Below are 20,070 nucleotides of genomic sequence, written 5' to 3' on the forward strand. Positions count from 1 at the left end.
GAAGGTGCGGAGGAAAAGGTGACAATTATACGCGGAAGAGAAAGAGGCGAGTTTCAGAAAAGAAGAAAACTCCTCTAAATCTAGTATAGACTAAGAGAGAAGAAAACGAAGACGAAAGCGTGGTAGAAAGAAAAAAAATTGAGAGAGAGAAGAGAGTCTGGTTCCTGCTTCTCCCATGTTCTTTTTCCCCGATCGCAACGAGTCTTGGCATCCATCCAGACTTGACGGCTAACTCCCATTCATAGCTTTCTCTCTCTCTTCATTTCCTCATATCTCCTCCAAATGTCTTTCTACGCCCCTCCAAATCAGCAGCGCACGCTGCGCGCCTGTATGGTCTGCTCCGTCGTCCAAATTCACAATGTAAGACCTACTCCCCCATCTCCGTTCCGCGGGCGACTCTAACCCCGATTACTCCAGAAATTCATGCGTGAAGGCTGCCCAAATTGCGAGAGCACTCTCCAGCTCCGTGGAAACAATGATGCTATCCAAGAATGCACGTCACAGGTCTTTGAAGGCCTGATCGCTGTTCGGGATCCGGCTGCGAGCTGGGTCGCTCGTTGGCAGCGGTTGGATAACTACGTGCCGGGCACATATGCGACCAAGGTCACGGGGACAGTAAGTGCATTGATTGCTGGGGAAATGGGACTCTTTTCCAATTCCCTGGAGCTCTCTTATTCCTCTTATCGGGCACGGAATGGCTAATTGTGTCTTTCACATTGACAGCTTCCGGAATACATTATCAACAGTCTAGAGGACTCTGGCATTAAATATGTCCCGTACGTGCTCCCCGAACTCATTCTACTGTTTTCAAGATATCTCCCTCGCCATACTAACGATTGCTTGTTCCAGGCGAGACGGAAGCACTGGCGATGAAGATGCATGAAGCACCTACCCTCGAGTCTTTAACGCTACACGAACCCACCCTTGCCCCTACAGTCTTGGTTCTGGATACCCCTACAGCGCACACACCATCGATTCAATCAAGACACACAATATAAGGGTGGTTTCTAAAATTTTGCTGGTCGTTCGGAGTTTCGGATGGGAAGCATTACCTACTTTTCTTCATATTATTTATTGGACTACAAGGGCATACACAGAAGATTTGGATTACTTCTTAGGAGTTTATAGTTCCAGTTTTTCGGCTGGTGACATAAAGATAGGATAACGGCTTGCAGAGTAAATGTTCCTACTCTGGCCCCAATAATTCGGTTTGAGTCATAACTCGATTGACAAGCACAATGTCCAGGAATATGCATGGCATTTTTGTAGTGACATAAAGTCGTAGCAGCAAAGGGAGAAAGATGACCCCTCCAAAAGAAAGAAGAAAAGTAAGAAAAGGGAAAAGGGAAAAATCGCTCATTAAACCAATTTGAAAACGCCCGGTCACTTCTAAAGGTCATTGCCGGCATTTGTTTAGAGGGTCTGGATGATCTGCTCGATCTTCTCGAGGAGGATATCGGCTGTAAGAGAAAGATACATTAGTAAATGGCTTTTAGACACAAGGAAAGAGAAGGTTGACATACCGTGGTGCTTCTGGAAGACCAGCATAGGGCGCAGACGGACAGCAGATACACCACTGCCACCGATGTTGACACCGAAGGACTTGGCCTTGGCGACGAACTGGTCACGCTTGGGTGTGTCCCAGGCGATGAAGGTACCCTGGTTCTTACCGCGGAGGTTCTGGAAGTGCTCGGGGTACTTCTCGGAGAGACGGGCGAGACCACCATACAGGTAGTCACCAGTGGTGCGGGTGTTCTCAACGAGGCCAAGACGCTCGATCTCCTCAACGATTCCGCGGAAGATCAGGGCACGGGCTGGGTCTCCCATCCAGGTGTTGAACTGGCGGTAGGGCTTGTTGGGGCGCAGAGCGGGGTTACCGAAGTAGTAACCGGCAGTCTGGGCCTTCTTGGAGAAGGTGACCATGTCGGGAGGGGAAGACAGGTTCCAGTGGTCGTGGGCCCAGAACTTACCAGTGGCACCAACACCGGTCTGCACCTCGTCGACGATGAAGAGGACGTTAGTGCGCTTGGTGATGTCACGGAGACCCTGGAAGAAAGCGGGAGAGGCGTGGTTGTCACCACCCTCGGACTGGATGGGCTCGACCATCACGGCAGCGACGGGGTTGTGGAACTCCTTGATGAGACGCTCAACCTCAGCCAGGCAGCGCTGCTCCTCGGCGGCGTTCTCCTGGACGTGGTCCTCCAGTGGGTACTTCAGCTGGGGGAATGAGGCCTGGGGCCAGTCAAAGGCGGGGATATCCAGCTTGTGGATGGCCTTGCTGCGGGTGGTGGACAGGGAGCCGAAGAGACGGCCGTGGAAGGCAGACTTGAAGGAGAGAATGGACAGCTGGGGCGAGCCGGGACTCTGGTTGTTCATGGTAGAGAGCAGCTCTTCCTCGGTGAACTCGACCTCAGGGCCACCGCGCTGCATCTGGCGGTAGTACATGAAGGCCGCCTTGTAGGCAGTCTCGTTGGCATCAGAGCCAGCCATGGCAGTGAAGACCTGGTTCAGGCCCTTGGGGGCAGCACGGAGGATACCAGTCTTGAGGACATGGGCCCAATCGGAGGATGGGAAGTTACCCAGGGCCGGACGGTTAATCAGGGCGCAGGACATCTCGGATGATGCGGCAATCTTCTGGAGGTGGGGGTTGTTGTATCCAACGGGAATGGAAGCAATCTGAGCATACCTACTGGGGTCAGCTTCTCTGTTTCCAATTGACTTGCGGCTGGTCACTTACACATCAAGGAGCTTGTTTCCATCGAGATCAGCGATGCTAGAGGCAAGGTTAGTCGAGTCTTGGTGGCGGGTGGGGGTGTGCCATACTAGTTTCCAACGGACTGGTGGTAGTCGGTCAACATGTTCAAGCTGCGGACATCAAAGACTTCGTCAAGCTCGGCGGCGGCGGCCTTGTTCTTAGGTCCGGGGATGGTCCCCGAGACGGAGGGAGCGGTAGGCTCATTGGGGAAGTACGACTTCTCCGATGCACGCAGACCGGCAGTGGTGGAGAGAGCGCGAGCTGCCGGGAGGCGAGCTGCAGAGCGCAGCCGTGTGCTGGCACGGAAGACCGAGGACATTGTGATTTTAATGTGAAGGGGAGTGGAGAGGAGGAATGGTGTAAGATATCGGTCTAATGAGCTATCCAATGTATTAGAAAGGAACCCTGGTCAAACGATATAGTCGGGTAGAAGAGAGCAACAGATGTAGGACAGATGAAATAAAATGGAGGACCAACAGGCGCGGGGTGACTTTATACTTGGTGTAAATGGAAAATGTTATCGGCCTTATCCTAGAGCTCAATAGCTTCTCCCCGCGTATGTTGCTTCTGTTTCGGTGATATTGACCAATCGGGGGCTGGTGTCGACAGTGAAACGCCGAGAATCCGATGGGGTATCTGGACGAATTGAGAAGGTCTACGCTGGTGGATTCTTGGTCAAATCTATATGGTAAGAGTTTCCATTGAAAGGGGGTACTGCATTTAAATCTCAATTGGGGTCGAGTGGCGGACAAAAAAATGTCAAGTCTCATCGTCATGTCCCTGCCGTAGATCATTCCAAGGTTCCGGCATCGATAAGCTAAGGTCTTGGCGTTTCTTATCTATCTATAGAATGTACGGGGAGTTTAGTTGTGTACTAAGGTCAAGGTGCCTGGCTTGGAGCTCTCACCGCGGTTTATAGTACATTATATAGTTCCTTTCTATTCGACAACACATTGGCTCAATTGATACAGGTCTTGGTATACAAACTGGAACCTTCCCGTGGGAACCACTCAGGGTTATATATATATATCAGTAGACAACCTTGGAATCCCAATAAATACATATCCAATATAAAGTTACAGTTGCTTTTTTATTTTGAAATCACGAGCAGAGCATTAGAGCAACCACAAATAAGCTAAACTATCTCATTTATGCAGGTCGAACCGAGTTTGGTCGGCTATTAAGGGCAGACCTGACTACCAAAATTTCTTTTGGCTATTATGCATGATTCTCCACAATCAACCAATCAACTGGGCTTGTGGTTTAGTGGTATAATACTCCCTTAGCATGGGAGTGGTCCAGGGTTCGATTCCCTGCAAGTCCAGATCTTTTTGCCTCATTAATAATGAGGTTAATTTTCTTTTTGGTTTTGGTATGGCATATATGTGTGTGGGTATAAGAATATAAGAGTGAAAGGACGCATATGCGGCCTTGTGATGTCTTTTTAGTAGTATCAGATATTCTGTTTACATAGATGTCTAAGAGATTTTCTCCCCCTTATTAGTTGTATAGATAGACAGCAGAAGAATGCGGAAATAAAAGCACTTTTCTATGTATAACCTTTGATGTGTGATGCACTATTATTGTTAAAAATATTTGTGTCTGGTAAGATGTCACTGCCTCAGGTGTCGATAGCTGCCCCGCCAATTACAAATCCCCAGGCCCCGGAGCCCTCGAGGTCAGAATCTTTGCGACTACGCAACTTCGGATTGAGTGTACTAGTAAATCAAATCTTCTTCAGTATGGCAGAATCAATCTATTCAAACTATCCGCCAGACCTGTCCCCAGCTCAACAAAAATTTCTTGTCACATTTGTGAAAGACTGGGCTATTCAAAATGGTCTTGCTGTTCGACCATCCCCAGCAATTATCCCAGCTGGGGCAGATTCAAATGGGGTACTGGCTACAAATGCGCCAGTGACACTATTCCCCAGTCCGTTTCCCAGAACTTGCTTCGAGGAAGCGACTGCTCTCCAAGAGATCTACAACGAACTCTATGCTATGATCACATGCAATGAAGAATGGCTAGGGAAGATCGTGGAAGGGTAGGGACATATCTGCTCTGACACGGTGCAAGTGCTAATTATCAGTCACTTTCAGGCTCATTGAAGTTGATGACTTTGTCTCCAACTTGTGGAAGGTTCATCTCGACGTACAGAAGGAGGGATATGTTCAAAACCTGTCACTGGGCCTCTTCCGGTCCGATTACATGGCCCATGTTCTGCCTACAGGTGTCTCAGCCCTAAAGCAAGTTGAGTTTAACACAATCTCGTCATCGTTTGGAGGACTTTCAGCTCTTGTGCGACAAATGCACACCGAGCTTCTTTCCTCGCCACCGGGTTCATCAATCAACTATCCGCCTCACCCTCTGCTACAATCCCAGGTTCCACCGGAAAACACCGCAGTGGAGACCCTCTCAGCAGGATTGGCAGCAGCACATGAGGCCTACGGGGTATCCAAGTCCACCCCGGCCCTCCCTCTCTGTGTTCTCTTTGTAGTCCAGGAGACAGAACGGAATGTTTTTGATCAGCATGCACTCTCGAGACGGCTCCAGACAGTTCACAACATCCCAGTCTTCCGTGTGGCCAGCGTGGATATCTTGGATCAGACATCCATTCCCAGCTCAAACTCCGCACGACCATTGTTATACCAGCCCCCTCATTCTCCCGACTCGACATTTGAGGTAACAACTGTTTATCTTCGAGCTTACTACTCACCAGATGAGTACAAATCTAGCCGTGATTGGCAAGCCCGAACTCATCTGGAGCGCTCGGCGGCGATCAAGTGCCCTACGGTGCTCAACCAGCTATCAGGCTGCAAGAAAGTCCAGCAAGTTTTAGCAGAGCCAGCAGGACCAGATCACCTCTCAAGCTTCTTGAAAGGCATTGACACTACCCTTGTTGAAAGAGTCCGGGATACGTTCGCTCCACAATATGACCTGTCGATTAACAGTCAAGGTCGCGAGCTAGCCCTCAATCCCGATACTGCTCTGAACCATGTGCTCAAACCACAGCGTGAAGGAGGTGGCAACAATGTCTACAAGTCCGACATTCCAGGCTTTTTGCGATCCATTCCAGAATCTGATTGGAGAGGCTGGGTGCTTATGGAACTCATCAACCCTGCAGCCAATGCCCAGAATGTTGCCTTGCGGAATGACGGCGAGGTCCTTCGAGGAGACGTCATCTCAGAGCTTGGTGTCTATGGAACCATTCTATGGGAGAATACTGGGAAGATTTTGCACAATGAACAAGGTGGGTATCTGTTGAGGACTAAGGGCAAAGAGGTGAATGAAGGCGGCGTAGCCGCAGGATTCTCCAGCCTGGACAGTGCTCTTTTGTTCTAGATAATACATGTGACATTTACAATATTTACAATTCACACCTACGTACATACATAACATTCATGGATACAGCCAAATTTCCTTTGATTCAAAATAAAGATGAGAGCATGGCTCCCATGGCAGGCTTGCATTATTCTCCAGTAGACGCACAATCGCAGAGTGCCCTCTCCCCCGGGCCCAGTCCAGCGGCGTCAAATTATACCCACCGTCAGATGCTCGGTAGGTATCATCCACGTGGAAAGAACAATAGGGAACGTACAGCCTACCATTTGTATTGCACCCAGCATCAAGGCAAGCTCGCACGATATTCTCAAAGCCACAGGCCGCCACCGAGTAAAGTAGCCAGAACTGGTCATCTCCATGATAAGTAATTTTGCCGCGGATGTTCATCTTCTCCAACAACAGTTCTGCAATCTCAACATGTCCTCGTTCTGCAGCATTTTTTAGCGGCCACAGTGGGGTCTCAGGGTCGGGATCAGCGCCACGGTTCAGCAAGAGCTTAACTGTCTCAATGTTGCCGGAATATGCGGCGTAGGCCAACGGGGTGTGCTGATTGTCACATATGTAGTTGACTGGGGATCCGGAATCGATGAGAAAGCGCGCGATATCGAGGTTATTCGGTGATGCATCAATCGCTATTCCAAATACAGAGTTGTACTCGGGTCCAACAAGATCTGCCCATTCAGGACAGGCTCTCACGAGAACTTTAAGGGTCTCAAAGCGACCCTCTATGGCGGTGTTGACGAAATCCCAGTCGCGCGGCACGAATCCATCATGCTCAATCAAGACTTGTAGCACATCCGCATGGTTTTTGGTGAGAGCCGCTGTCCAAGGGGCCCAGTCTCGGGCTGGGTATAACTCAGGTAACTTAATAGACCACCAATCCTCCACTGTGATCAAGTGGGTAAAGTTTCTGCCAAAGGTATCAATTCTCCACAAGGACATCGGCTCGACTCCATGGTCAAGCAGAAGCCTGACAATATGTGCATGACCACCGAGTGCTGCAAGGGTCATTGGCGCTGGTGAGCATTTATCCAAAGGAAACTTTGCCGAGGCGCCCTGCTCCAGGGCTTTCCGAACGGTGGCTTCTTGGCCGTAAAAAGCGCCCCAGGAAATGGCAGGCCTACAATGGCTTTCGGCATTTATGCGGTAGAGGTATGGGTTGAGGAGGGCGTAAAGACCAAGGTTCACTTGCGATAGAGCATTGATGTCTTTCTCGCACTCAAGATTCTCGACAACAAGCAAGAACATTTCGAGGGGGAGGTCGGTCAGAAGTTGTGAAGACATGATGGGATACCGTCCAGACAAGCTGAGGTCCGAGGCGAGACTGCAGAAATAGAGGTCGACGAAAGGTGCGAGCAAGTAAAAACGACGAAACCAGGCGAGTCAAGTGAGATGGTAAGACGAAATGAGAAATGAGATGACAAGGGGATGAGGCAAGGCGAAAAGAAGGGACGAAGTGAGAGGAAGTTGAAAGTGCTCGTATAGAATATGGAATTTGAGAAGAGCGACAAGGCCTCACCATCTCATGGTCCTTAATTCCAAGACTGTGACTGCACAGAAGAGAGACGGAGAAGTCCTAGAGGCAGGCTTAATGCTGAGACGAATCTACGTAGAGATGGCTCAAACCACCTAATAACAATATAGGTCTTTATTTCGCTGTCGATATTTCCCTGCAGCAATTCAAAGTATTCCTTGATCCTCTACAATTTTGCCCGGAAGTTTGCCCGACAGGCTTCGAGGCCAGACGGCCCATCGTAGATCTCTTTCTCTACCTGTCGAGTGTTTATCTGGAACATATCAGTCAGCACCTGCAATCGAAGGTTCCAAAACAAACAGCCGGGGCACATATGCAGACGTACGTGTTGCGTTCCGAGCTCATCAACACTCTTCACCCCGAGAAGTCGCATGCATGTTTTGGTCTCGTCAGTCAATACTAAGCTCTGTCAGTAAATCGCTTCGCAGAAAACCCCAAGTTTCGTTGATCATACTTTGCAATGTTCTCTTTACGCCGTCCACTCCTCCAGCTGCCAAGCCCCAGAGCGCACCTCTTCCTATTCCAACGCCTCGTGCACCCAAACAAAGAGCCTTGACCACATCGGTTCCCCTCTTGATCCCGCCATCAACCCAGACCTCAATCTTGTCGAAGACTTCGGGGCAGTATTTCCGGATTTCAAGCAGAGTGTGGACAGCCGGAGGAGCCGTGTCAAGAGACCGACCGCCGTGGTTTGAAAGGATGATTCCTTTGACTTGGGGCGTATATAGGCTGGCAATATACGCATCTTCATGTGTTTGGATGCCCTTGAGAACAACTGGAAGATCGGTGTGCTTTGCCAACCACGCGAGGGTCTCCGTCCAAGTAAGAGAAGGATCCATTCCCTTGAATACTGGGTCTCCAGCCGGGAGGATTGGCCCCGAGTCATTTTTGTCAGTCTGATACGGAGCCTCCGAACTGATGACGTTACCGCTGCGTTCGTCATCCTCTCTTTTTCCGGTCACGGGGGAATCCAGTGTCAGAGTAATAAATTTGATGGCACTCAATTTATTGATTCGGGCCAGCATTCGTTCACTCTTGGTTCGATCGTTCTGCACATATAGTTGCCAGCCAAATGTCTGGCCTGGGGCGGCGCCCGCAACAATCTGTTCAGGTGTCATGGAGGCACTGTTCGAAATGATCTGCAAAGCACCGAAGCTGCGACATGCCTCTGCGATTCCAGCTTCCCCAGAGGGATGCCCTAGTCGGGCCATAGCTGCCGGGGAAACATAAATTGGGATAGACACATCGTTGTCTAGCAATTTTGTGTTTAAATCACATTCTTTGCAGTCGACAAAGACCTTTGGTCTTAATTGGATGGAGCGGAAGACCTCGGTATTTTTGTACTTGCTGATCTTGTCATCGCATGCCGAGTAATAATAGGCCCATGCCTTTTTGCTCACTATTTTAGTGGCAGCATCTTCAATCTCATCTAGATTGAGGAAGGTTTCCATTGACTTTTCCATTTTGCCACGATGACCCTGCAACGTGGAAAAAGCCCACGGGGAAAAAAGCAGGGGCAATACGAACCCGGATCCTTTTGCCCCTTTAGGCTTAGTGCGTCCAAGCCCTCAGCCCCCGAGGGATTAATATACAACGTACTATAAAGAACGGAGTACGCCGTGTATAATTATAGACGGCTTAATGATTAGGAACTACTCGATGCTTAAAACTTAATTCTACTTCACTTTTCATAGAATATAGAGTTAGAACGAGTAGACATTTAACGTCTCTGTTTCAAGTTTTATCCGTTCTTTACGGGGCTTTTTTTTTTTCATTTGGACAGGTCTAGTGACTGGCAAACTGAAACGTTCTATACTTTGAGGCTTGAATCTATGAGCTGGGGTATTGGTCCTAGCCTAACCATCCGGACGAGCCATTCCCCATGAAATTGGCATAGGCCAATAGAATTCCAATTCAAAACTTCCCCCTGAAGGGCTAAAATTAAACATGCGGACGTGTCCGTCGACTCCACCTTAGTCTAGATCACGATGAAACGGCCCCTGTCAAGCGAACGCCATCGTTTCACCTTTCCCCTACTTTTTTTCCCTTTTCTTCTGCTTACGCTCTTTAATATTCAACTGTCGCTATTCCTTCTTATCAAACTTATTGAAATCCGAACAGGCCTTGTTCCGGCTTCACTCACCTTCGTTTTACCCTTTCCTTTCTGACTTTTGTTGTCTCACCATGACAGACGGCCATAGTGCCCCTCCAGCCGATGCCCCGGCACCAGCAGCAGCGGCAGACTGCGCTGCTGCACCAGTCCCCGCCGAGGCACGCTCCCATGCCACCCCTCATCAAACGGCAACGCACCATGAGAAGGATCATGGCTCCATTGGACGTGTGACGCCTCGGCCTACGTTCTTGGAACATCTCGCTACCTCGCGGGATTCGCAATTCCAGCTTGATCGCCGGGATTCGAGTGAATTAGAGCGATACTTTGTAAGTCGATGGGATTGAGAGATGCTTTATATAGACGAACAGAAGGACATGAACATGGAATGGGATAATAGATTGCCAGACTAACGTATTCTTTGTCTAGCATGGCCCCCGGAACATGGAAAAGCACTCCAAATGGCCTATCATGATGCGAATGCACGGTAGTGTCATGCCGAAAATGATCATGCCGCTTTTGTCTGTCGCTATTTGGTCGACCGCTATCACTGTCTTTTCGAAAAAGGTCCATAATCGTGAGTAATCCCCAAATCATGGAACAATGAATAGCTTGGAAATACTTACATTCTACCTCGCACAAGTTGGTATCAACAACATCCTGCTCACCGTGCTGGGTTTCGTGGTGGGTTTGGCTTTGTCATTCCGCAGCTCAACTGCATATGAAAGGTATACTACTGCCTCGTTTCTAGCTTCGACTCAAACCATACACTAATCTTGCATGCACTACAGATGGGCAGATGGGCGCAAATATTGGGCCCAGCTCATTCAGACGTCTCGCAACCTCTCACGTACAATTTGGATCAATACCGGCGAGAGAGAAGGTGAAGATGGAAAAGAGGACATCTTGAGAAAACTGTATGCGATAACCCACAGACTATTACATTTTGGTATCATTGATTCTAATAAGCTCTGTATAGCTCTGCGATGAACCTCATTTTGGCCTTCGCTGTCGCCCTCAAGCACAAGCTCCGCTTCGAACCCGATATCGCATACGAAGATCTAGCTGGTCTAGCTGGACACCTTGACACTTTTGCCCGTGATGCCCACGACCGCATGGTTGTCAATCCTCCGCCTAAATCTATTTGGAAGTCCGCAGGAGAGTACCTCGGTGTGTCCTTCGCCGAGTCAAACCCTCGGAAGTATGTCAAGCGGTCCAAGAAGCCTCTTGGCCATTTGCCCCTGGAGATCCTTAACCATATCTCCGCATACATCGATTCAGTTGTAGCCAATGGTACAATGGCTTCAACTCTGCACCAGGGACAAGCTAGTGAGTCCTCCACCCCCTATCTTGTGATGCTCCAACTCTGACCCAACAAAAGTTACCATGATGTCCACCTTAAATGAGGTTTTGACAGGCACAGAACGTGTCCTCGACACCCCCTTACCTACCGCATACAGCATTGCCATTGCCCAGATTTCATGGATCTACATCCTGGTACTTCCATTCCAGCTCTACAATGTCTTGGAATGGATCACTATCCCAGCATCAATTGGTAAGAACCACTGGATTATCCCACTTACACAAGTAAAGCAATGCTAACGGACCCCGAAGTGGCTGCCTATATCATCCTCGGCTTGGCTACAATCGGCAGCGAAATTGAGAACCCATTCGGTCAGGATGTCAACGATCTTCCACTGGACACCTACTGCCGACAGATCGCCTTGGAAATGGATGTTATGACTGCCGCTCCCCGACCAACGGTTGATGACTTCATGTCACGCGCTGAAAACCTTGTTCTATTCCCTCTTAGCCAGTTGGGATACCCTGACTGGAAAGAGCGGACCGTCGAGGATATTCGCGGTGCACTTAGAACCAAGGTGGTTGTCAGCCCATCAACTTCGACGTCAGATACATCTACAATTGTGGAAAACATCTGCCCCAAGTCCCCTGGGTCAGTCTAATCTTCCTTGCAAATAAGTCGCCAACAACTAGGGAGAGATACAAGAAGTCATCTTCTTAAGGGGTGAGAATCAATCGTGCATTTAAATCAGCGGCATCAAATTGTTTGTGGTATATTCAGCAGCGTGTGAGTTATGGCGTTTCATTTGAGTCATGTCGACTCCGAATCGAAATAAAAAAAGGAGTTCTTGGTCTTGCAGTTGCGTACATAGGTTGATATTGGCTCCAAAATCGAATCCTTTTCTTCTTGATTGCATACGAAGTTGCCAGAAGTGCTATGTGCATTCCGTCGCCGATTTAGGTCAAGTGTCTGTGTCTCATTCCATCCCACGGAGCCTTGTGCTCAGTCTCAGGCACTCGATTGTTGCCAAGCTCACGGTATCAGACTAAGTCAATATCGTGCCATTTGGAGCTGGCATCATCGTCGCATGTATCGTAAGGGGGCACTGCTGCAGCCCTGCAGCCCCATTCACGTCACGCCACTAGTGCCACGCAGTATGCATAGCACCCGCGAATTGCAACCGAAGCCGCATGGATTTCACCATGATCCAAGGGCAACATTTGACAAACAGCCAAATATATGGAGTAGCCACAGTTCGGTAATTATTTCCCATAGTACTCGCTTTGAAGTAGGAGTACAACCCACAAGCCTAGGGGACGAACAAATCGGCGCCGGAGCCAGCAATCAGGGCACCTAGGAAGTTTCCTTTGGCGCAAACCCTCCATGCAACATCCGCAGAGCCTGCCGAATTATTTCCGCCGCCGATCCATGAGCTCACTGCGCTCACGACGGCCGAGGCATCCTCGCGAGGAACGCGAATCCACACAATATCGTACTTCGTGGCAGAGGAAGATGCATTCTCGATTTTCAAAATGTCGATCGGGATGGCTGTTCCTGTCAGGCCGAGGAATTGCGATAATGCGGAGGATAGGTAGGTTCGTGCGGAGAGGGGGTCGAGGGGTTGTGGTGCGCTTCCTGGTTGGGGTACACTAAGCATTTCAAGGTTAGCTTGGTTTCTGACGGGAATTTCCTGCCTAAACGTGAACGAAGAAAGGCGGATGGATAGCTTACAGCTTGAGCTTGAGGTATGTCCAGGGTGGATTGCGCGACGTGAAATGGAGAGTCTTTGGCTTTGGCTCCGGCGCTTTGCGCTTGACAGGTTCCGTTAAAGCGACACTTGCGTCAATTTCCATATCGCCCTGTTTATCCTCTGTCATCCTGGCTGGTTTTCTGAACTGTTCGGGGTAGGCGGAGGTTGATGTTCGGCCGGAGCTCCAAAAAAAACAGTGACGGGATTTTGCGTCACGGGATCAAGATCAAACAATAATTGAGTCGTATTAAAAGTATGAGCCAGCGAGTAGGAATTGACAGCCTCTATAAATTCAAATTCCACGCTAGGAATCTCGTGTCTTGACAGCGGCCTCTAATCTTTGTGTCGCACGCTGCAAGTATGCTTCTTCGCCGTCGTCTCCGATCTCCAGATCGGCCACACACACGGTTTTTTCTCGTGATTTCGCGCCACGAATCACTTCCACGCTCGATTTTGGAACTTTGAAGATCTAGCAAATTGTGAGATGAATTTTGTGACTTTCACGGACAAGTCGGGAAGCAAGAAAACACATCAGGGGCAATTCCCACCTCTGCGAAGATGTGCGACACTGCAATATTAGCTGCCCCGTCGCGTGGAACAGCAGCCACAGAAACCTCGACTTTATCAATGCCCACTTTTGTAATACCTGTACGGCGAGCAGAGGAGTTTGGCTTCACATAACAAGGGATGTGGAGGTTGAATATTTTGCGAGAACGCGGAGTTTTGCTTGCGATGAGACGAAGAAAAGAATATGGGCAGGACATTATTAGTTGGGGCCAAGCCAGTACTACATATAATTGGGGTGGAAGACCTCGGGAGGTTTGAGTAAAATTGATTGAAGTAAGCTAAAGCAGTTAAAGCAACTGACGATAAAGAGGTAAAGATGGTCATAGTTGAGCCCTAATTGGGCGAAACTCCCTATCTGAAATCCACGAGCAATAAGATCCCATACGCGTACGACCACGAGAAAAGCAGCACTGATCTTGTAGATCATTTGCATCTTGAGCTGCGATCACACATGTTCGGCGTGACGTTCCTCCTTCTCGGCCTTCACCTCTGGAACAGGAGCTGTGGCGTAATCTTGGGTGGCCCGGTAAAGTTCGGGGCAGACCGCATCCTTGCGCATGAGGACATACCTTTTAATCCACCACGGGAGAACCTGGGTGAGGTGGTATTTGGCGTGAGTTCGAGTCGGGACGCCAAACACATAGTCCAATTCCTCAAGGGAGCGCTGCATGGTTTCTGGCATAAAGAAGAATATCAGGGCAAATGCAACAAGATTCAAGCCGGCATAGAATCCAAAGGCACCCTGCGGAGTGAAGGCTCGCAACATCCATGGGAACGTCAGTGAGAGAACAGCAGCCCAGAAGTTGTTTGTTGCAACAGCCCAGGCCATTCCAACTTCACGGTGGGACAACGGAAACACCTCGGCAGAGTAGGTGAATGGAACAGGTCCCTCTCCGGGAGAATAAAATGCATCGAAGAGGTAGACGAAGAATGCGATCAGTCCAATGTGCGCATTACTGGTTGAGGGAATCCAGAAACAGAACCCAGCTGCGAGAAGCGTCCAGCACATCTGTGGGAAGGTGAAAAGTAGCAAACCACGTCTGCCAAATGTATCGATTGTCCATACGGCGGGCCACGCGAACACAAAATTGATAAGACCAAATCCGAATGATGCAAGAAGTGCTTCGATGTTGGAAGCACCGGCCAGTTGAAAGATAGTCGAGGAGTAGAACGAGATGATATTGACTAGAAAGCGAGGATAGTCAGTTCAATTCATTCCCTGTTTCGGGTTTTGTACTTACTTCCGCACATCTGCTGGGCGATCATCACAATGCCAGAAGCTTGGACGGCACGACGTAGACGGGGCACCGTGAATAATTCGACAAAACGCACGAACATGTTGTCGCTCTTGGAGAATCCTGACTCGGTAATCAACTGCTTCTCCATCTCCAGCTGGGCATGGATCCGATACAAATCCCTAGCAGCCTGCAAAGGGCTATTCCGTAGTCTGAGAAGAGACGCAAAAGCTTTCTTGTGGTTTTTCTTGGTCATCAGCCATCGTGGAGATTCGGGACAAAACCAGATACCAAGAAGCAATGGCACCGCTGGGATGAATGCAGAACCTAGCTGTAGTCGCCAAGCAATATCACCAGTGTTGGCGACAATGAGGTTTGCGCATGTTCCGAGGAAGATACCAAAGGCCGTCCAAAGCTGCCAGGACATAACCAGGCCGCCACGAATGTTTGTGGGTGCGTTTTCTGTTGGATGAAGTTTAGCCTTAGTATAATATTCACGACTGGAATATATAAACCAAAAGAACCTACCAGCCGAGTAAACAGGAACAGTGACTTCCTTGAGACCCATGCCAAGTCCGAGAAGAACACGGCAGGCAACAAGCTGACCCCAATGCTGAGTAAAAGCGGAGCCCAGGGGGGCTAGGAGGCTGAAGATTGCGGCCAGGAAAATTGTACCACGACGGCCGAGAATATGGTTCAGGGGATCAGAGAGCCAAGCAACACTGTAGAGTGAGATATAAGTTAGAAGATTGCTTGAATGTAGAACAGGCATATTACTCACAATAGGCAGATGGTAATGTATGGGGACGCATTGATAAAACCGACAATCCACTGGTTACGCTTGCAAGTCTCCGGGTCAGGACAATGAGGCGAGTTATTTGGGATACCAAATTGGACATCGAAAGTCAGGTTAGCACCGTTGGAACCTATGAGAAGCATTAGCCAAGACTGAGCTTAAATACTTGAACAGGATATCATTCTGACCAGTCTGATCCCAGCCCTGAATAGCTGCGGAGATCGAGTTTAGGATGACGGTGTAGTACAATGCGAACGGGTGCTTCCATCGCCGAGTGTGCTCCTCGTAAAGAACACGGCGGTCATCATCATTGAGCTCGGAGATTTCTCCAACCCCCGATGGCCACTGAGCTACCAGAGCGCCTTTCTTCAAGAGGGGCAGGATACTCTCAAGGTCATATTCGGTAGCATAGGCCGTCACATTCGCCATAAGCTGCTCGGTGGGGATTCCGACGAGGGGGTTTTTGATCCTATTGCATATCAGTTTGACCTGAAGTTAAAGAGAATAGACACCTCAATCGACACAGATTCGTGCTACGCGACTTACTCCCCAGTGACATTCTCGGTCATTCTAGTTGATGTGTCAGTACCAGAGCTTGGGATAGAGTGGTGGTCATTGTGTGGCTACATACCCCCCAACCGCGTCATTCTTGGTTGGATCGGGCATTTTGATGCCTGATGGCTTTCTCTCAATGAGAAAAAGCGGAAAAGAGAGACTGTAGTTGATATTTCTTGTGCAAGTTGATGAAATGTAGCCGAGCTCTGGATGTGGCTCGGAGGTTGAGAAGGTGAAGGAGAGAGATTATGATTGATGAAAAGCAAACGGAAATAGCTTTAATAACAGATTCAGGTGGCAGTCAAAATACGAGAAGAAAAATGTTTGGGATTATGTATGCACCGACGTGATTTTACCTAAGCTAGCAAATATTGATAGATGAAGGTTGTCGGACAACCAAGAAGCCTCAACTCAGTTAGTGGCAGCCATGTTAGCCCCTTGTGTGAGCGTACAGGTGCTACAGATATACCAACCCATCCATATTTCCCAGTGTCCCGGTACTTATCACCGGCCCTATATTCTGAGGATATTTAGGGTTATTGCCTCGGATAGGTCCGTGTAAGCCGTTCCGGATAGAACGCCATTTGGCAGTGGACCAAGGCTTAGCTGGAGACGGCTTTGACGAGGTAGATTTAAGATGGCTTTAGTCGAAGGGGGGTTCAGCTCATATAGTCAGCAAAGAAACACAAAAGACGTATGGAAGATGACTCAAGTTACGAGAACGCTGGACCACGTTGGAGCATGGTATAAAAGCATATCCTAAGACAAAACTCCCCGCTATTTCCAAGGCTGTCATATGATCCACTGAGTGGCTTCTGAGCTAAAAAGGTATCCTAAAATATTGAAATGTTGAGAGTATTGGCAAAGGTGGTCCTGTCAAGTATATGGTCCAGGGAAATACATGGTAATCCTGGCATGTATTTGTCCAATAAGAAGCAGATCCGTATATTCGCTATTTAATACGCGAACAGTTACAAGTGTACTTCTTCTCGAATGGGTTATCATAGCGCGTGTTACACTATCGACTGGACCCAAGGTTGTGGTGCACTGTTCCACAGTAGTTCCTACACTTGTTACTTTGGATTTATACCAGGTACTCCCTGTTGTTTCTGAACACTCTGGTGTATGTGCTTGCCGCCAGTGGGACTTTATCGGACTCGGTAGTATACAAAGATATCAAGGAGAGCAGAAAACTAAAACTACTATGTCCCTGCGTTGTAAGATAAAAGATAAAAATGAAGCATTCACGCAGTGTATAAACTTTCAAATTAACTATCTGTTAGCCTGGATAGACATTTGCTCCACGGGGAATGGTAACCAAGGCCAGTTTTATGCTCTTGTGGATTCTTCCGTCGTTGCCATTTTGGTCTCAGTTCTGTCAATGAACCTCCATCTTGGTCAATGGTATTGGTGGATAAAATGGACGACGAGTGGCCTGACCAAACTCTCGTGCACGGAAAGTCGACTATTTGAGGCAATTGTCGTTTAGGAGCTGAGACCAGGGGTTTGTTGAAGTATACGTCATGACCTTCAAGAATTATTATGTTAGAGCAAAACTACCTACGTGTATGTAGAGAAGTAGATATCCGACTGATACATAATAATAGGAGCTCAGCATACAAAGAAAAATTGAATCACAATGCAGTATGCACTATAAAGTATTAAAGGCACCAATGCATATGAGAATAAAATGATACAAGTCTAGATTTTGAGCACTGTGAAAAACCAAATAACGGGAAATTAGCGGGCGTAAGCGGAGCTAATTCACACATCCAAGCATTAAGATCCCAAGAATGGACTTCCAAGGTTTCCAAGGTTGAACTATACCACTTTATAAGCAGGCGAAAGGCGAATTTTTGCGAGCCCTTTACGCCTCTTGGACAGTTGACAATTTTACATGTGCCAGTGCCAGGGATTATATATTAAACGCCTCTGGACAGTCAGGATATGATATCGCATTAATGCGAAAGTAAAGTGGAGAAAATATACAAGTGAGATGAACTACAAAAATCCTTTTCACTGGAATTGGTTAGAATTGGTTATGACGATCTCTACTCCAGACTCCATACAAAGCGATTCAAAAGATGTTAATTTAATTAAGCCTCGGCTCACCGCGGGGTCATCGGCCACATGTCGGAAATATCTCCGTTACATTTATACGAGGTCCATGCTTTTAACTTTCTATTCAACCTTCCAATGATTCGGTGCCTGAAGCGAGTCAGGGGCCCTCTTTAATATAACCTCTCACAGCCTCAGATCACAGATCCAAATGCATGGCGGGACTGAAAAGGGAACTATGGGGTTCTGTATCCACCTATCGTTGTCCCACTTCGCACCAACCTTCGGCCGTGTTACCATTTTTGATATGGCGTCGAGTGGATGCTCCGGTGTGTCGAGGGTTCTTCGGGAGTAAGTCCTTTCTATATGGGTTCGCTTGTTCTTTGGTCGCCTCTCCAATTATATATCGGAAACTTCGCTGATCTACTGATTATGTATTGAAAATATAGAGGTCTCGGCCTACCATCCCTGTACATTATATCTACCCCATGTCCCTAGTGGGGTGTAAGTTTGATTTCTCTTTCTATGACTTACGCAATATACTCGTGTGAATTGACTTTCTTGACTTTTCCCATTACTGGATTGGGGTATGGCGGTGGCACTTGCCTAGACAAGTTGTCTATTTTCCTTGCACTTTGATCTTTCTTTCTTTCCGACACAGTTAAGATCATGAAGCTCCCTCCAGCAGACATCGTGGACTCATGGCCAACCCCAAACTATATCGACCCTCCCACACGCGGGCACGGCGTCCTCATCGTCAACATCGTCTGTCTCACCTTGGCATTCTTGGTTGTCTCCCTCAGACTATACACTAGGCTCTGGATTACATGCAGCGCGGGTATCGATGATCTGCTTATTATTATCGGTCTGGTCTTCGCCGTCGCTATGGCCACCGTCACCTCAGTCGCCACTGAAGATTGGGGCATGAACCGACATATCTGGGACATTGAATTGTTGGCACTCGTCACTGTCCAGAAACTGAACCTCTCCTTCCAGATATTGTTCTCGATGTCGTCTTGCTTCACCAAGATCTCTCTGCTATGGTTCTGTCGACGACTCATCGGAAAGGGCAACTTCGGACTGTATAACAGAGCGTTTATTCTGTCCATAGTTTTCGTTTGGGGTTCTAGTGTTATGTTCGCTCTGATCAGCATCTTCCAGTGCACGTGAGTGGCTCACCTTGTGTTATGGTCTCGCACCGTTGCTAATGTTTCCTATAGTCCTGTCCGCGCATACTGGCAAATTAGCCCCACCGAGTCATATCATTGCATGGATGATGGCGCGATTGTCTTCTCAGCCAGTGTGATCAACATCTTCACCGATTTCCTAGTCACGGCCCTACCGATGCCATTGATCTGGAGTCTCAAACTCCCCGCTCGTCAACGACTTGCCGTTATTTCTATCTTCGCTCTCGGTGTCGTGGTTAACGTAGCCGGCTCTGTCCGAACAGTATACGTGTGGAAGAGCATGGTAACCGGTTATGATGCGACCTGGCTTGGATGGCCGGTGCTGATTGCTGCCGTGGTGGAAATCAGTCTGGGATTGGTGAGTGACTAACAGTCTCAGTACTCAAGATGTTCAATGCTAACATTCAACAGATCTGCTCTTCAGCCCCGGCCCTCCGTCCACTCATTGCGGCCTTCCTTCCCCGCCTCCTCGGCTCAACCCGCAACATCAACTCCTCCTATAACCAGCGGAGTCGGTCCCACAAGCTGTGGTATTCAACCGGCCGCTCTCGAACATCCCGTGTCGTTGCCGATAATTTGCACCAGCCCAGCTACAACAGCGATCGGTTTGAAATTATGCGCACTATCGAGATGGAGAGTTGGACTGAGTCACGACTCGAGAGCCATGATAAGATGGGACATGGTTATGATATCACGTCTGATAATCACAGCCGTGCCCCCACGCCTGCGGATAGCATCGAGATAAAGAGGGGTGTAGTTCATGTCTCTCCAGCAAGTACTACCTCCTCTGTGTCTGGGCCGGGCGACACGCATTCTCCTTTTGGCGAACGGCAGTCGCGTTAACCGCACTGTTTTAGTACATTCTTTTCTTTTCTTCT

At 48.6% G+C, this 20,070-nt stretch overlaps 10 protein-coding genes across 10 annotated transcripts; 4 read left to right on the top strand and 6 right to left on the bottom strand.

The window, feature by feature from the left end:
- Window positions 1-282: 282 nt before the first annotated feature.
- spt4 (transcription elongation factor SPT4) lies at window positions 283-883 on the top strand (the record flags this gene model as incomplete). The annotated part of the gene is made up of 4 exons (XM_056727551.1): window positions 283-360; window positions 418-615; window positions 724-776; window positions 850-883. The coding sequence occupies 4 exons, from the start codon at window positions 283-285 to the stop codon at window positions 881-883; spliced, it is 363 nt and encodes a 120-aa protein (XP_056576123.1).
- Window positions 884-1,413: 530 nt separating this feature from the next.
- Window positions 1,414-3,074, bottom strand: gatA (4-aminobutyrate transaminase gatA; the record flags this gene model as incomplete). Its single annotated transcript, XM_056727552.1, has 4 exons — window positions 1,414-1,460; window positions 1,524-2,686; window positions 2,738-2,773; window positions 2,824-3,074. 4 exons carry the CDS (start codon window positions 3,072-3,074, stop codon window positions 1,414-1,416), a joined length of 1,497 nt encoding a protein of 498 aa, XP_056576124.1.
- A 1,423-nt stretch (window positions 3,075-4,497) lies between these two features.
- Window positions 4,498-6,097, top strand: N7517_009830 (glutathione synthase; the record flags this gene model as incomplete). Its single annotated transcript, XM_056727553.1, has 2 exons — window positions 4,498-4,799; window positions 4,855-6,097. 2 exons carry the CDS (start codon window positions 4,498-4,500, stop codon window positions 6,095-6,097), a joined length of 1,545 nt encoding a protein of 514 aa, XP_056576125.1.
- Window positions 6,098-6,154: 57 nt separating this feature from the next.
- On the bottom strand, window positions 6,155-7,381 carry N7517_009831 (ankyrin repeat domain-containing protein; the record flags this gene model as incomplete). The annotated part of the gene is made up of 1 exon (XM_056727554.1): window positions 6,155-7,381. The coding sequence occupies one exon, from the start codon at window positions 7,379-7,381 to the stop codon at window positions 6,155-6,157; it is 1,227 nt and encodes a 408-aa protein (XP_056576126.1).
- A 416-nt stretch (window positions 7,382-7,797) lies between these two features.
- Window positions 7,798-9,094, bottom strand: N7517_009832 (Aldolase-type TIM barrel; the record flags this gene model as incomplete). Its single annotated transcript, XM_056727555.1, has 3 exons — window positions 7,798-7,884; window positions 7,957-8,030; window positions 8,086-9,094. 3 exons carry the CDS (start codon window positions 9,092-9,094, stop codon window positions 7,798-7,800), a joined length of 1,170 nt encoding a protein of 389 aa, XP_056576127.1.
- A 721-nt stretch (window positions 9,095-9,815) lies between these two features.
- N7517_009833 (bestrophin family protein) lies at window positions 9,816-11,705 on the top strand (the record flags this gene model as incomplete). Its single annotated transcript, XM_056727556.1, has 7 exons — window positions 9,816-10,070; window positions 10,171-10,318; window positions 10,385-10,469; window positions 10,533-10,658; window positions 10,721-11,070; window positions 11,123-11,296; window positions 11,356-11,705. 7 exons carry the CDS (start codon window positions 9,816-9,818, stop codon window positions 11,703-11,705), a joined length of 1,488 nt encoding a protein of 495 aa, XP_056576128.1.
- A 648-nt stretch (window positions 11,706-12,353) lies between these two features.
- On the bottom strand, window positions 12,354-12,921 carry N7517_009834 (uncharacterized protein; the record flags this gene model as incomplete). The annotated part of the gene is made up of 2 exons (XM_056727557.1): window positions 12,354-12,693; window positions 12,776-12,921. The coding sequence occupies 2 exons, from the start codon at window positions 12,919-12,921 to the stop codon at window positions 12,354-12,356; spliced, it is 486 nt and encodes a 161-aa protein (XP_056576129.1).
- Window positions 12,922-13,098: 177 nt separating this feature from the next.
- N7517_009835 (DUF167 domain-containing protein) lies at window positions 13,099-13,558 on the bottom strand (the record flags this gene model as incomplete). The annotated part of the gene is made up of 2 exons (XM_056727558.1): window positions 13,099-13,263; window positions 13,343-13,558. 2 exons carry the CDS (start codon window positions 13,556-13,558, stop codon window positions 13,099-13,101), a joined length of 381 nt encoding a protein of 126 aa, XP_056576130.1.
- A 248-nt stretch (window positions 13,559-13,806) lies between these two features.
- On the bottom strand, window positions 13,807-16,058 carry N7517_009836 (sugar porter family MFS transporter; the record flags this gene model as incomplete). Its single annotated transcript, XM_056727559.1, has 7 exons — window positions 13,807-14,546; window positions 14,603-15,058; window positions 15,125-15,318; window positions 15,378-15,522; window positions 15,581-15,861; window positions 15,939-15,962; window positions 16,024-16,058. The coding sequence occupies 7 exons, from the start codon at window positions 16,056-16,058 to the stop codon at window positions 13,807-13,809; spliced, it is 1,875 nt and encodes a 624-aa protein (XP_056576131.1).
- A 2,616-nt stretch (window positions 16,059-18,674) lies between these two features.
- On the top strand, window positions 18,675-20,035 carry N7517_009837 (uncharacterized protein; the record flags this gene model as incomplete). Its single annotated transcript, XM_056727560.1, has 3 exons — window positions 18,675-19,171; window positions 19,226-19,550; window positions 19,604-20,035. 3 exons carry the CDS (start codon window positions 18,675-18,677, stop codon window positions 20,033-20,035), a joined length of 1,254 nt encoding a protein of 417 aa, XP_056576132.1.
- Between the last annotated feature and the right edge of the window lie 35 nt (window positions 20,036-20,070).

Source organism: Penicillium concentricum, assembly GCF_028827145.1.
Source record: "Penicillium concentricum strain IBT 3081 chromosome Unknown utg000004l_segment0_segment0, whole genome shotgun sequence".
Taxonomy (NCBI): domain Eukaryota; kingdom Fungi; phylum Ascomycota; class Eurotiomycetes; order Eurotiales; family Aspergillaceae; genus Penicillium; species Penicillium concentricum.